At 42.2% G+C, this 16,904-nt stretch overlaps 1 protein-coding gene across 16 annotated transcripts in view; it reads right to left on the bottom strand.

Moving 5' to 3' along the window:
• Nucleotides 1-16,904, bottom strand: part of Ralgapa2 (Ral GTPase activating protein catalytic subunit alpha 2) — a 364,983-nt gene that overhangs the window by 176,533 nt on the left and 171,546 nt on the right. For all 16 annotated transcript variants that reach the window (XR_015442045.1, XR_015442048.1, XR_015442046.1 and 13 more), the window contains 5 exons: nt 13,724-13,834; nt 12,416-12,484; nt 12,055-12,192; nt 10,917-11,100; nt 90-861 (listed from right to left, as the gene is read on the bottom strand). Coding sequence is in view for 8 of the 16 variants with exons in the window: in XM_087189021.1 (XP_087045147.1) it covers nt 90-861; nt 10,917-11,100; nt 12,055-12,192; nt 12,416-12,484; nt 13,724-13,834 (1,274 nt within the window). In the remaining 8 variants the exon portion in view is untranslated. The remainder of the gene's footprint in view (nt 1-89; nt 862-10,916; nt 11,101-12,054; nt 12,193-12,415; nt 12,485-13,723; nt 13,835-16,904) is intronic.

The raw sequence follows: 16,904 nt of genomic DNA, 5'->3' as shown, positions 1-16,904 counted from the left end.
CAGAAAAAAAAAACTCCATTTCTAGTCTGTAGAGAACAATCAAGTAAAAACAAGAATGAAATAAGTGGAGGACCAGCATGCACCATTACCTTCTGTCCCAAGAGTTCATTCCCAAGTCATCGAGCAGCAGCCTGCAGAAATAGAAGGGTCCTCGGGGCTCCACTGGGGAGGGCTGCCCTTGGCTGGTGACCTTCATGGTGGAGGCCGAATTACACCTCTGAACATGCTCGTCCTCCTGTGCATTTTGGCACAGGATAACCTTGATAATTTCCTTCTCCTGCTCACTGTTCATTCCATACGGGGGTGGGGAAGGCTCATTTAGCTTTAGCTGAGACGGTAAGAGGCATTCGGGGCTTGTGTAGCCAATGTTCTCCAGCAACTTGTCTAGCACATCGTCCCCTTCCTGAATCTGAGGAAGATCTTTCTGAGGCCCAACACTCTGAGAATGGTAGCTGGGAATCTGAAAGGTGGAACTGTACCCACTGGGTGCTGGGCAGCCCTCCGAGGGTCCATAGAGCACCTTCCCATCCCAGGAGTACTTCCCTGAAACATCTCGCACAATGACCCGAACATCTGAGACAGCATCCCCCGGGGACGTGCCACCCATCCCCTCTGCAGGCATCTGCAGGTAAGAGATGAGGGTGCTGTCATTAAATACAAAGAGCTGCAGGTTTGGGCTCCGGAACACATCGGGGGACAGTTCGGCACCCTCAGTGTGGGTGTTGTCGTGGTTCTCACTGACCAGGCTGTGCAGTACAGCTGGGCCCCCAGCCAGCGGGTAGTGGCCCAGGTGGTTGACCAGGTGTGCCATCACCATGCGGGCAGTAAGCGGGATCAGCTCCAGGCTCCTCCTTCTCCTCTCTGTGAGTGCAAGAAGAAGCACAGGAGAGCAGGGAGTGAGGCCAAAACCTACACCCCAGATTTCAGAACTTTTTTTTTTAGTCTAAAAATATTTTTCATATATTTTCTTTTTTGATACTAATTCCATTTAAATTTGAAATTTTAACTTAATTGGAATGATAATATAAAGATCTCATTCAAAAGGGATATTTAAAAAATCTGTAGACAAAGGAACAAATAAAAGACTGTCCTAGTCCTTAAAAAGCTGGAGGCTCAGGGAGGCCTGTTGAGGATACTGGTCCTCACTCGGGGGCCAGGAGGTGGCCTTACTCCTCTCCAGGGTCTAGGTTATACCCTCACATGAGAATCAGTCATGCTTGGGGCTGCTGAAATAGACTGGAAGCAATTTGCTTAATAATCATGATACTTTATGTTTTGTTGTTAGGGCATTTTAAATATTTAAGAGAATCTGTCATATTGATAAATCATGGAAATAGTTAGAAGGCTTTAACTAAATTTGTAATTGGTTAAATGCTCAAGAGCAACTGATTTACAGGCCATTTCACCGCTCCCAGCCAGGAGGAAGGGGCTTCTAAGCTGCCATTCCACTGCTCCCAGCCCAGAGGAAGGGGCTTCAGGACCACCATTCCACCACTTGCAGCCAGGAGGAAGGGGCTTCCGGGCCGCCATTCCACCGCTCCCAACCCAGAGGTAGGGGCTTCCGGGCTGCAGTTCCACTGTTCCCAGCACAGAGAAGGTGAGCTACACAGGTGCCAACAGCACCCACCTGAACCTGTGCCAACCGTCCCCCGTTAAAATGAGAAGACACATAAACAAGTCTCAAAACCAAGCTTCCAGATCACCTACAGCAACCCCAAAGGGAAATGAGATGGAATACTCTGACACTCAACCACCTGGACTCCCTGAACTGGCAACAAAAGAGGATCTGGAAAAAATGAAATCAGAAATAATTTCTCACATAACAGCAGAGATTGTGCTCATAGTGCAAGACATGATTAATAAATCTAGAGAGGAGCTCAGGAACATGATGGAATCCCAACATAGGAAACAAATGGAATCCATAAAACAGATGCAAATAGATTTCCAGAACATCAAAAACTCCACTGAAAGTACACAGCAGAATAAGCCAATGTGAAGACAGAATTTCAGATATAGAAGATAAGATTGCAATTAGTACCCAGGAAAACAAAAATTGCTTCAAAATTATAGGGGACCATGAGAAATGAATCCAGGAGCTGCTAGACCATGCAAAGAAGAATAACATAAGACTGATTGGAGTTAACGAAGAAATAGGAGAGAGTGCAGACGATATAAAAAAACTCTTCACAGAACTGATGGCAGAAAACTTCCCAAGCAGGGGAAAACAACTTGACATACACATAAGTGAGGCATATAGGACTCCAACTGGCCTTGATCAAAAAAAATCTACACATAGGCATATAATTGTTAAGATTCCAGAAACTCAACAGAAGAACAAAGTTCTACAAGTAGTGAGAGAAAAGAAACAAATCAAATACAAAGGAAAACCCATCAGAATCACAGCAGACTTCTCAATGTAAACCCTCAAGGCAAGAAGAGCTTGCAGTGATGTATTCCAAGCCGCAAAGGAAAACAGCCTCCAACCCAGATTGATGTACCCTGTAAAACTATCTTTCAAAATTGATGGAGAAATAACATACTTTCATGACAAAGAGTACCTTAGGAACTTCATGAATATGAAATCAGCACTCCAAAAAATTTTACACAATATTCTAGGAACAGACAATGAGGATCACAATCCCAGGAAGCCCGCCAGAATGGATCCATCGGGTGCGACAAGAAATTAAATGTAAAGGGGGAGAATCCAACAAAAAGAAAATACCATGACAATTATAAGTCAATATGTATCAGTTATAACCATCAATGTTAATGGTCTCAATTCACCAATCAAAAGAAATAGACTGGCAGAATGGGTCAAAAAGCAAAATCCAACAATATGATGCATACAAGAAACACACTTAATTCAAAAAGAAACTCACAGACTGAAAGTTAAAGGGTGGAAAACAGTACTCCATGCGATAGGAACCTGAAAAAAAGCAGGAGTAGCTATCCTCTTTGCAGATCAAGTAGATTTCAAACCAACACTGATTAAGAGAGACAAAGAAGGACACTACATCCTTGTAAAGGGAACAATCCAACAGGAAGAGATGACAGTCATAAATATCTATGCACCAAATACTAGCACACCCAACTATATAAAACAAATATTAACAGACATGAAAACTCATATATGCACTAGTACAATTGTAGTGGGGGACCTCAATACCCCACTGTCACAAATAGATCAACTACACAAAAAATAAGTAATGAAATACTAGAACTCAATCCAACTCTTGAACAAATGAACTTAACAGATGTTTTCAGAGTTTTCCACCCCCAAAATCAGAATACACATTCTTTTTGCTGCACATGGGTCAGTCTCCAAAGTAGACCACATACTCACTCAAAGAACATGTTTACGTAAGTGCAAAGGAACTGAAGTTATCTCCTGTATGAGACCACAGTGTGATGAAATTGGAGATCAATAGCAAAAGAAACTGCAAAAATTACATAAACACATGGAAATTGAACAACACACTTCTGTATAACCAATGGGTCACAGAGGAAATTAAAGAAGAAATCAGACAGTTCCTTCAATTAAATAACAATGACAATACAACATATTGGAATCTATGGGACACAATGAAAGCAGTATTATGTGGGAAATTCATAGCAGCGAATACTCATATTAGGAAAACAGAGCAAGCCCAATAAAACAACCTGATGCTGAACCTCAAGCTTCTAGAAAAAGAGCAGGACAACCCCAAAGCTCATACAAGGGAGGAAATTATAAAGATCAGAGCAGAAATCAATGCAATGGAGACTAAGAGAACAATACAAAAAAATCAATGAAGCCAAGAGTTGGTTCTTCGAAAGAATCAACAAAATTGACAAACTCTTAGCCAACCTCATCAGAAAAAGGAAAGAAAAGGCCCAAATCCATGCAATTAGGAATGAAAAGGGTGAAATTACAACGGACCCAGCAGAAATCCAGAGGATCATGAATACCTACTTCCAGAACCTATACGCCAATAAGATGGAAAACACAGAAGAAATGGACAGATTCCTAGATACATATGAATTACCAAAGTTGAATGAAGAAGACCTAAAAATTCTAAACAACCCAATATCAACCAATGAAATTGAAAACATAATTAAAAACTTAGCAAATAAGGAAAGCCTGTGTCCTGATGGCTTCACTGCTGAATTCTACAAGACATTTAGAGAGGAACTACTGCCACTACTGTTTAAACTCTTCAATGAAATTGAAAGGGAAGCAATACTCCCAAATTCATTCCTGGAAGCAAGCATCAACTTGATCCCCAAAGCAGAGAAAGACCCAACTGAAAAGGAGAGCTATAGGCCAATCTCACTAATGAACATAGATGCAAAAATCCTTAATAAGATACTGGCAAATAGAATGCAGAAGATCATCAAGAAGATCATACACCCTGATCAAGTGGGATTCATCCTAGGGATGCAGGGATGGTTCAACATATGCAATTCAATCAATGTAATACACTATATCAATAGAGCCGAGGACAAAAACCATATGTTTACCTCCATAGATGCAGAAAAAGCATTTGACAAAATTCAACACGCATTTATGACAAAAACCCTACAAAAAATTGGAATAGATGGTCTCTACCTCAAACTGATAAAAGCCATCTATGAAAAACCAACAGCCAGTATCATACTAAATGGTCAAAAACTGAAATCCTTCACACTAAAATCAGGAACAAGACAAGGATGTCCACTATCACTACTCCTGTTCAATATAGTTTTGGAAACACTGGCCACAGTAATTAGACAAGAGGAAGAAATAAAAGGAATAAAGATAGGAAATGAAGAAGTCAAATTGTCATTATTTGCAAATGACATGACACTCTACATAGAAGACCCCAAGAACTCCACCAAAAGTCTTTTAGACTTAATAACCAAATTCAGTAAAGTAGCTGGATACAAGGTCAACAGCTTGATACAGTAAAGTAGCTGGATACAAGGTCAATAGCTTTCCTCTACAGCAACAACAGAGTCACTGAGAGAGTAATAGGGCAAACAATTCCTTTCACAATAGCATCGAAAAAGCTGAAATACCTAGTAATCAACCTAACAAAAGAAATCAAAGACCTCTTCTCTAAAAACTATTGCACTCTGAAAAGAGAGATTAAAGATGATATCAGAAAATGGACAGACATCCCTTGCTCCTGGGTAGGAAGAATCAACATAGTGAAAATGGCCATACTTCCAAAACTGCTATATAGATTCAATGAAATCCCAATTGGAATCCCAGCAGCATACTTCACGGACCTTGAGAAAACCATCCAAAAAAATTCATTTGGAACAAGAAGAGACCCAGAACAGCAAAAGCAATTCTAGGTAACAGAGACATGGCAGTGGGTATCACAATCCCCAACCTGCAACTATACTACAAAGCTACTGTGATAAAACAGCATAGTACTGGCAAAGAAACAGATCTGAGGACCAGTGGAACAGATTAGAAGATGCAGAAACAACTCCAGACACACTCAGCCATATCATCTTTGATAAAGGAGCCAAACACCCTACTGGAGGAAAGATATAGCCTCTTTAATAAATGGTGCTGGAAAAATTGGGTTTCACCTTGTCAAAGACTAAAACTAGACCTATATCTCTCACCATGCACTAAACTAAAATCAAAATGGATTAAACCTCTAAATATTAAAATAGTAATGCTGAATTGGCTGGAACAGGTTAGGTAGAACTCTTGAAGACATCAGTGTAGGAAAAGATTTTATGAACAAAACCGCAGTTGCCCGTGAACTAGCACAAACAATCAACAAGTGGGATCTCTTCTTATTAAAAAGCTTTTGCACAGCAAGAGAAACCACCAGCAGTGTGAAGAGACAACCCACAATGTGGGAAAAAATCTTCACCTGCTGTTCCTCAGACAAAGGCCTACTATCTCGAATCTATAAAGAATTTAAAAAGATCAGACCTCCCAAATTTAAAGAACCAATCAAAAAATGGGCATCTGAAATGAACAGACATTTCTCAGACAAAGAAGTAGAAATAGCAACTAAACATATGAAAAAATGTTCAACATTACTGGTCATTCCAGAGATGCAAATGAAAACAATGCTGAGATTCCACTTCACTCCAGAAAGAATGGCTGCTATCATGAAATCAACCAATAACAAATGCTGGCGGGACTGTGGGGAAAGAGGAATCCTGCTCCACTGCTGGTGGGAGTGTAGACTGGTGCAAGCACTGTGGAAATCAGTATGGAGATACCTCAAAGAAGTAGGACGGGAAGTCCCATTTGACCCAGCTATTCCCCTGCTGAGTATCTTCTCCAAAGAATTAAAAGAATCATACCACAGTGATATATGTGTACCATGTTCATAGCAGCACAATTTGTAATAGCCAAAACTTGGAAGCAGCCTAAATGCCCATCAACTGGAGACTGGATAAAGAAAATGTGGTTTTTTTATAAAATGGAGTACTACTCAGCCATAAAAAATGAGAAATTAGAGTCATTTATGGCTAAATGGATGCACATTGAGGCAATACTCTTCCGTGAAATAAATAGGACACACATGTGTAAATACCAAATAGTTTCTCTAGTGTGAGAAACTGAAAGTGTAAATAAGGACTAAAAGGTAGATAATGTAAAATAGGAAGAAAAGGGGCAAAGGGGAAGGGGAAGTCGGAGGGGTAGGGGAAAGCAAAGAAGGGAATGGAATTAATAGGAGAAAATGGAAAAATGGAAACAAAGTCTTTGTAAATAGGCAGGGATGCAGGGGTTGAAGGGATGGCAGGGGAAGGGGGAAAAATAAGAACCAAGAGGGATTATGTAAAGGTGCAAATTTCCAATGAAGAATGTCATTATATTGTATACCTAAAACGCACCAACGATTAAAATGAATAATTGATAATGTAAAAGAGGAAGAAAAGGTCCAAAGGGGTAGAGGAAGTGGGAGGGGTAGGGGAAAGGAAAGAAGGGAATGGAAAAATTATGAGAAATGAAAACAATGTCTTTGTAAATAGGGAAGGGTGGAATGGGTGAAGGAAGGGCCGGGAATAGGGAAAAAATAAGAACCAAGATACATTATGTAGAAAGGTACAAGTTCCCAGTGATAAATGTAAATGTACTGTATACGTAAAATGTAGCAATAAAAGAATTTAAGGAAAAAAAGAGCAACTGATTTACAAAATTTTTAATACTTAAAATGCATACATACTTTGACAGCTGTATGTACATGAAGGCCTTGTAAAATGAGGCACAAAGGAGAACCAGATAATGAAATCCATGAATGCAGACTGCAATGACTACTTCAGAGCAATTAGGGAAACTTCAACCAGCCAAATTTATAACATGCCTTATGCATTAATCTAAGAATAACTGAAAATAAAACTGTTAATTTTAGCCAAAAACTAGATATTTAAATAAACTAAGATTTATAATTTAAGCTTAAAGTTTTAAGAAATACTTCGCTTTTAAATTCACAATATGAAAAACCAAGTATTAAAACATAAGTAACTATAAATATATTTTTTCATGGTAAATACTTTCCCCTTAGGTATTAAAAATCCAACTTTCATAACACATCAATTTTATGATGTACAAATCCTAGAAAGAAACAATAAAATCCTGAATCTCAGAACTTCTGGGTAAAGACCAAGAAGAACAAGATTACCCTAAGTTTTCTTGAATTTCTTGTTGTTTTTAAAAATAAACATGATATCTACATTCAATAACAGCTAATTTCATGTCAAAAGACTCAATTTTCAGAAGCAGAGGTCACCTACATCCGTCTCTGAAATTAGACTCTTCCTCCTGTCCCTAGGAGAAGTGTGTATGATTCCACACAGTTAAGACAGTTAATGCTCAAATTCAGTGCTCAAGCTAAGAACTGTTAATGCCCCAAAGGGCACACGTGAAGCTGCTGGGAGTCTGGGCGTTCCTGGTATAAGATGACTTCCTAGTAAAGAAGCTCTGGTGACTAAGGTCCACTTAGGACCAGGCAGAAAATAATAATTAGAAAATCACCTTCCCTCTGCTTTTACTCACAAGGGTTGTGCTTTCAATTTAAGGTAAAGGTAAATGTGTTTTATGAATATGTTTGAATTCTATAATAGGAAATTAACTTAAGAGTCACATACATCAGATCATAAATCATGACACAATGACACATCTAATAAAACCCATAATACTGAAAAGTAATAATCACTCTCTCCTGGCACACTTCAGTTAAATTCCTTGCTGTATATTCCCTGAGAACAAAGGGAAAATCTTAGAGCCTATTGATGAAAAATGAGCTCCTGAACTTCCACAAACTATTAAAAAATAAGAGTCTAAATTTCTTGATTTTTTTCTAAATTTACTGATAGAATGTAAAAGCAGGGTGTTAGGTCATCCCTTCATTCTCGTGTTTTGGAGTCCCCTTCTGCATTCCAGCAGTGAGGGCTCAGAGTGAGCAGTTTCAGCACAGGGCACCTGCTGCTGCTGATGGCTTGACTGTCCCTCACTTGTAAATTTATTTGAAAGTAGTAAATATATCAAGCATTAGGCAATGATCTAAGAAAGAATCATTAAAAATAACAGTTAAAGATATAATCTTGCTTATCAGAAACATTACCTAACTAGAAATAGTTTTGTAGTGAATGATGAATTGTGACACTGAGTGAAAAACAGCTATGTTTTATTTAACCTAAAAGTTCTCAATTTTTATTTATCTTCTCTACTCCTTAACAGGAAAGAGCCAACTAGCAAGAGTACCTGTGCATGACAGTGTTTTTAAATTTCTGGCTTTTTAACTTAGTTAACATGGTAGTGCATTTAAAAATTCTTCTGTCAGAGAAGTTTAAGAAATTATTTTGAGTACTATAGAACTATGTTGGGAACTTCAACATAAGGTCCTGAGGTTTTCTTAGAGAATAAATATTCAAATCAAAGAAGAGTGTACTTTGAAAGGAAACTACCAAAATTTAAACGCTCATTTTTAGGTTCTTCCACTTTCATAAACTGACTAGCTCTTTGCTATTTTCAAGCGACAAGTTGTAGTAAGTGGTGAATCTAGTCTAGCAGAAGCCATGTGGGTAGGTGTCTGCTCATCACTTTAGGAAGTTAATTTTTTATAAGACATGGATTGTTAAGATAGGCAACAACAAAAGAAATGGATCAAGATTGATTTTAATTAAAAATATTGTTCAAATTTATAAGTGTGGGAGAAATTTGGGGAAGATACTGCAGTTAACAGACAGTGGAATTCCAGAAAAGACAATCAGATGATAAGTGGCAGGAGGACAGTGTGAAATGTACCATGTTATGATTCACAATCCCTATAGCTCAGGAGTCTTTAGTCCACTCAGTGGCCAAACCTCTGAGTAAACAACATATTTCAAGAACTTACTCATTAAATCTTAGGCTCCAATTTCACCTCTATTATTTCTGACCTGTAAAAAGAGAAATCCCTCAACCTCAGTCTAGTCATCAAACAAATGGAGCTAAAATCTGGGCTGTTGGATTTCTAGCCCTTGCTCATCTCCCTAACCCTAACTCTAGTCCTTCATCCCTGCCTGAACCACACTCCTACCTCACAGCCCTGCAAGCACATTCCCAGTGCCCTGTGCCCACCCCGGCCACAGCCCAATGGGGTCCCTCTCCCCTCTGCACCCAGGGCCCCACAGGAGTGGTCTGTCTTCAGGTTCTCAGGGGTCATCATGTAGGGCACCTGCTCTGATAATCTCGCCTGACCAGCCACTCTGCCCAAAGCGCTCGGGCCAAACTTAGCACCAAACACAAGCTGGGAAATGAAGCTGCTCCTTCCTTTCTCTCCTTTGCCTTCCCTGGGGTTTGGAGGCACCTGCACTGCTGCACACCCTTAGCACCACTGCCCTCTTCCCCAGTCTTCTGAGAAATGACTCCTTCTGGGTCCCTTTCCACTTCCTTGGCTCTGCTATCCTGGTGATGTTTTCTTATTCCTTTTCCCTTAAGGGTGGTTTTACCCTCAAGGTTCCATTCTCAAAGCTAGATTTCTAACTTGACAAGTACATAAGATTCTCATAGGTGACCTAGCACTCCACACCCATATTTTTCTAAACTTTTAATTTTATGAAAACTGAAGATCTATATGCATTTATAAAAAAGAATACAGAGAGACTGCAAATACCCTTCATCTCACCTACCTACAACACAATATCACAATCAGGAAACTAACACTGATACGATCCATTGGTATCATTCTGTGTTCACTTGTTCACCATGCACTCATTTGTATGTTTAGTTTTGTGCAATTTTATCACATATGCAGATGACAGGATGCACAGACATTCTGACTAGCAGTCCAAGCCCAGAGCTGCTGCTTATTATCTGAGGGAGAAGGGTGGCTAAAAAGAGAAACACAGCAAGCAGTCTCTCAGTCCTGACAGTCTTCAAAGGTTCTAAAAGTGGACTCCGCCACAAGCAGAGCAATCTCAAATGGTGGCAAGTAAATTCCCAACTTTCTTCACACAGTCTCAGAGTCTGGACCAATCCATGAGCTTCTTTCAAAGCCTACCCATCCTGCCAAGGTCAGCTTCAATCCTTCTCCATGGGAAGCCTCAAAGTGCTACTGGGCCACACTCTTTCTGGGTGTCTCCTGTGTCTCCCATTAAAGGCAAAGCTCACTGTGGATAAAAAATGAGCCTTTTGGCGGGGGGTGTGAGTTCCATGGGTCTGAGGTACATAGGTCCTCAATAATATAAAACCATCTGATAACTAAGATGAGAGAAAAAAAGAGAGACGAATACAGAGGAAGAAAAGAAGAAGGAAGATGAAAGAAGGAGAAGAGGAAGAGAAGGAGGAAACAAGGAAGGCAGAATTCCCCTTAGAAACGACTCAGGATTTCAACACCAACAGCTAGATTTTAGAAAATACCACAGCAAGAACTGACAAAAGGCTACAATCTTTCCCTTTCTTCACCACAAGGATTTACGTCTGGAACAATACTCACCCTCTTCCACAGTCAGCAGGTTGTCCAGATCTGCTGAGGAATGGCACTGGACTGGCTCAGAGCTCCTTACACTGGCCAGGGGCAGGAAGGGGTCATAATCCACAGAGGACAAGTCAGCCAGGGTCAGAGTATAGTGACTCTGCTGGGTGTATGTGCTGGAGCCACAGACACAGCAGTGGAGGACCTGTGGGAGAGACATGGGAACAACACTGTGGGTACTATCACCTCCTGTCCCCACATGGTCTGTCCAAGTACCATGGCAACACTCCTGGGACTCTTGTGTAGGAGTGCTTCAAAACACTGAATCCCCTCCATGCTCAAATATCTTCTCGCTATTAGCAAGTTTATTTTCCTTCTTTCACATTAATGACAATAAGTATATTCTCAAAGCAAAAGGAGAGTAAAAGTGAAAAACTGCTCATGTCACCAGCCTGTGTGACTGCACACACCTAAGCCCTCCTCCATCCACTCAAGGTGACACCAGTAGAGGGAGCTGAGTTGGAAGATGGAGGGTGGTGTGGGAGAAGCCACTCATAGTGGAGGAACAAATGAACACAATGAGTAGATTCCAACAGTGAACTTCCTGACAGTTCATGAGTTTAAATTAGTATAACTCATGATCCCATGACTTTTAAAGTACAGTTCAATGAAAGTAAATTTAATATAATTTTTGAAGTATTGCTATTTTTCACAAGGTCAGTGTCCTCAATTTATTTTTTAAGATTTATTTAGGGCAAAGAGATTACTGGAACCATTATACTTTTTTCTTCCTTTGATAAATAGATTTGTCAAACTAATCCTCTTGATATTCCCATATTATAGTTCTTTTTAAAAATTAAGTGGAAACAGACCATGTTTCATGAAAACTGGGGTATTCTAACCAAACAGTAGCTGTTCAAAGATTCTAGAAGACAGTCATATAAGAATGCAACATCTTTAACTTGGTAACAACTGCCTTTCTCCAGCAATATCTGTTCTGCTTTCACTCCTTAAGTTATTCATTGTTTTAAAATGTTTAACTCACCCCAAATCCTTTTCGAAGGGCCTAGATAAGTAAGTAAAAGCACAGAACACACTTTGGTAGTTTTCTGACATACAGGTCCCCAGCCTGTGCCCTGAGGCCCGAGTGGAGACTCACCCTGTAGATATAATCCAACAAGGGCGCCTGAGACAGGTGCTGCTCCTCTAGGACTGAGGTGGACACTGGGTGCAGAAGGGCGCTCACTGGCAGCGCCATGCACCAGTCCAGGAGGCAGAGGAGCAAGGACACGATGAACTGGAGGGAGAAACACACCAGCCCTTACAATGCAGTCTATGTGACACTGAACAAGAGAATTATCCCTGCACACAGCGGTTGCTCAGGGGACACACAGATGCTCTTGAGGTCGGTAAGTAAATAAATAAATAGTATTTTCACAGAAAATACCTGTAATATCATTTATCATTCTAATTTACATTAAAAAAAAACTTAAGAAGAAAGTTAATAATGTGCCACCTACCTTCTTATCTGCTTCCACTGAGGAATACTCTGCACTTGGTAAAAGAAAAGCAATTGTGGCCACAAGGATCTGCATAAAAGACAAATCACCAATTAAACAGACCATTAGTTTGGAAGCCATATGTTAAGAGTCTCAGGGCGGCCTTGCAACTAACCCCAGCCTGGTGCCAGCTCCTCAGAGGAAGGTGACAAAGAGCTGTGGGACAGCTGTGTGTGTGGTCTTGAGAATCAGAAGGCATGAGGTCCATGTCCAGCTTCCACCTGATCTGCTGGTGGGGAACTGGGGGTGGGTCTCAAGGGATGGAAGGTTTTTTTCTAGTCACCTATTCCACCATCATCAGTCTCCTCACTTTCCACAGTGTCGTCCACAGATAATTTGAAAAGACTCATGAGAACGCCGCTGTCTCATCTTCTGTAAACCCAGACTCTGCCTGCTGCCCTGCGCAATAGCACCCACTCATTCTCAAAAGGTTTCTCATTCCAATGACCTCAACCCAACTTTACATTCTGTGGCATTTTATATTCCCACGTCCAAAGCTCTATTACATTCTTGGTCACTTAAGGTAAAAAAATCACCTGTGATTTTTGATGTGTTTCAAGGGAACAGAGTGATCTCCCCAGTGAACTTTGCCTAGGTCTGAGAGGAAATAAATCACCATCATCTCTTCTTTCTCCCTGTGATCCCTTAGGGAGACAAATCAAATTTCCTCAGAGTCACCACTGGCTGTGTAAAGGACAGGTGTGTTCTTAAAAGTGTAGCTATAAAAACTGGCAGGGTGAGGGCACCTGTTTAGGTGACAGCAGACCCTTTTGGGTGGAACTGAACTCCAGGGTGCTCTGGGCAAGACGATTCTGCTCCTTCTGCCCCTCCCCAGAGGTGGCGATGGTAGTCATCTCATTATAGCTGATAATCCTGCTATGGCAGAGTATGGTCCAGGGCTTCAGTCTGAGAGGATTCCTGCTTTACACAGCAGCCGCTCCTCCACTCTATGTGGAGGGCATTATAACCAGCTGCCCACTCCTTGCTGGCACCACCCAAATTACTCTCAATGAATGGAACCCAGTCTACAAAAGGACTCTTTGTTGTGGTCATGTCTGCCTTTCAATCGCCTGGAGTATCAGCCTCTGCCCTGTAACACTGCTGGCTTCTTTGCACAGTGCCTAGAATTACAGCTGAGAGGAGTCCAAGATGGACTCATGGCAATTTATACCTTTCACTAGCAATCATTTGGGGATCTATAATTAACTGGATATCAAGGATGCTGAAAAGGAGAAGCGTGTGTGTTAGTGTTACAGGGAAAGGACTTACTTCTGCCATTTTCCGAGGCAGGGAGGTTTCAAACAGCTGAAGTTTTTCCCAATAGGAAACCAGCAACTGAAGAACATCACAAGCTACCTGAGCCACGATTTTGTTAGGAAACTACAAAAGGAAACAATATCTCAAAGTAAATATAGAGCATAATGTGCATTATTCACAAGAAAGAACAAAAGGGTTATTCCTTCCCAGTTCCATACATATTACAGGACATGTGTTTTGCATAAATACATGATAAAAATTATGTTTAACAGGGAAGTTACACATGATCATACCACCACTCTGTAACTGCCTATTGTCTAGCCTAGCCTTGCTGATTTACACAATGTTGTACAGAAACAAGTAGCTGCCATTTGACCACTTGGAAATTAAAACCATAATTTCAAATTCTTTATTCAGCTCATTTACATCATAGTTTTTACAACTGGAGGAAATCAAAATGCAGTACATTGTTGAGTGACCCCTGTGTGCTGAACCTTTTATGGGAATTTCATTCTCCCACTGGTAAATCTTTATTGATGGCACTGTAAGGCTGATGCTATCCTCATTTTACACATGAAGAAACAGAAATTAATCAAATGGATTTGTATCCAGTGAAATGAAACTTGACCCCCATATATAGCATAGGAAATGTGGAAATTTAGAGACCATGAGGACATAAATCACGAGTCTTGGTACACTGGATGACTCTGAGTATGTCTCCTGTGGCTAGTGCATGTCCTTGGTCACCACCAAGGGGTTCTAGATGTTCTCATCTCTTGTGAAAGGTCTTGGTTGATCTTGTTGGGGTACACGAGTGCACCCCAGGCTTCTCTTGCTGCCAGAACCCAGGAGATCCACAGGTGCCTGTACCTGATTGAGCAAAAAGACTCAAGGATGATCCTATATCATTAGTCTAGAATAGCTTCACCCCAAGCTATAGGAGGCAGATCCTATGCAACATAGGACACCCCCGAAAGGTCAGTGTTCGGCACTGGTGACAAACGTGCAGGATGAAGAAAAAGTGAGGAAAACACGACTGATTTTACTTTTGCAGACCACAGTGACTGGGCCCCATGACCAAGCCAGGTAAACCTAGGGTCTTGATACCCACGCAGACACCCAGCCACCAGACTCCAGAGGAAAAGCCAGTGCTGTGAGGGGACCAGCAGGTGGGGCCAAGGGCAGCCTCATCTCCAAAGGCAAGAGGCCAGGTGTTTGAGAGCATGGTACCTGCATGGGAGAGTGGGGTCCCTGGGCACACTCGCTGATGGGGCAACGGGATGAGAGCCTATTCATGCACCCAAGCCACACCCAGGTCACCCCAGGGGGTGAGGGATTCTGAAGGGCCCAGCAGCTAGCAACATGCTAGGGTTACACAGAGCCCTTCTGGGCTCCCAGCTCTGGGGCAAAGATGGGTGTGGGGAGGCTGGTAGTGAGGCAGGAGATCAGGGTGTGGCAAAGTGGTTGGGAAAGTGGGCATGATCTGTTAGTCATGTAGACTCAGACACGTGCCGAATAGCTGCCAAGCCCTAGTCCTGATAGCAATCAAAGAATACTATCTTCAATTCTCCTGGCACAAGATCAAGCAAGTTTTTGATACAGTAGGATGGCCTATAGCTGACGTCAGAATAAGATATAAAAGTTGGCAGTCATGGCCTTCTTTCTTTCTCGGTAGCCCACTCTATCCTCCATGGAGTGTAGGGATCTCCTTTCCTACTTTAACTCTACACTCACTCTGCACAGCACTTCTTTCAGAGCAGCTCTTCTCCCTTGTTTTCATACATTTAATAAATGTAAAACCTTGCTGCTTCATTTCCTCTCCAATTCTTTGTTAAGGAGAGCAAGAGCCTGCACAGAAGTCCACAGCATCCCTGTACCCTGCTAACAGTAGTGGGGATGGGCCACCATGACTCCTTGTGATGGCTCCCTTCTGGCAGGGCCATATGCTCCCTGGAGCCCCTCCCCTCAGAATGGCTGCTGCTCCCCATTTTTTCCGGAACCTCCTTCCCTCCCGGTCAGGCATGCCTGGACTCCTGTTGCTGTGTTCTTCAGGAAGGCAGTGTGGTGGGCACATGGGCAGGTGGCAGGCCAGTGGTGGGGCATGCAGACAGCAGTGGGAGGTGTGCCTGGGGAAGTCAGTACTTCAGTCGGCATCCTCCTACTGTCAGCACAGCTAAGGGAGACCTGCCTGGCTGTGTCCTGACCCTCTGAGTTCCTAGCAGTTCATGTGGAGCCAGCTTGGGCTCCCTCGGTGCCCTCCTTCCTTTCATTTCTAAAGGGCAGGGCGGGCAGCCCACCAAACCAGAGAGGAGAGCCCTGGTGGGTGGTGTCACCCTGCACCCTAGAGCCCCACACAGCCCCATGGACCACATGCAGCTGTGTTTTCTCTTTCACCTATGTTTTCCTCAAAATTACAGAAAAATTGTAGGCTTTTTGGAAAATTCATGGAAATGCAAAGAAGATATCTGTCTGTTATTTTATTCCACAGCTCTTTTATCAATTTCTGCCTTTCTTCTATGACCTTACAATAAACATACAGTGATTTAATTACAATTAACATTTGCAAAGCAGATCTTAGAATTGAGAAAACAGGGCATCTAAAAAATGAATCAGGACCCATACTGACACAGTTTATACCCTGACTTCCCCTCATCCTGCCAGGAGAGGATTTCTCTGCTCTTGGGAGCCTCCGTGGCAAAGCTGAGGGTCCTGGGGGGATGGGCAAGCTCCTTGGTCTCCAGTTGGCATACTTTCCTCACCTGTGAGGTGCAGGTGGTAGTGCCTCTCCACTCTAGGGACTAGCAATGATCGCCACCGTCAGGCCAGCACCCTGCTCTGCCTGAAGGAGCACTCAACTAACACTGGTTGGATTGTTTTTCCCCTCTTCACCTGGGGAACAGCAGCAAGCACCCTTCCAGCTCCAATGATATAACTTTCCCTCCCGCTGGGCAGGAAGCCGCGCCATGTCTGGATAATACCCTATTGCTGGCCTGCCTGATGATGACAGCTCAGCATCAGCTGTCACTACTGTCACTCTCACAGCTGCTCGTAGCAGGCAGCAGAGATGGGCAAGAAGGCTGGGACACTGGTGGATAAGGGTCAGGGCTTGCACCTGACTCAGCAGGGTGATCCCATAGCAGTGGCCAAGCTGCACAACTCTCCTGCACAGGTGAAGACACTCAGCTCCCTGCAG

Source organism: Heterocephalus glaber, unplaced genomic scaffold (genome assembly GCF_053883595.1).
Source record: "Heterocephalus glaber isolate CG9 unplaced genomic scaffold, H.glaber_assembly_v1.0 deba00001532, whole genome shotgun sequence".
Lineage (NCBI taxonomy): Eukaryota > Metazoa > Chordata > Mammalia > Rodentia > Bathyergidae > Heterocephalus > Heterocephalus glaber.
The sequence above is the reverse complement of the archived record's forward strand: the minus strand, read 5'-3'. Positions and strand labels throughout refer to the sequence as shown.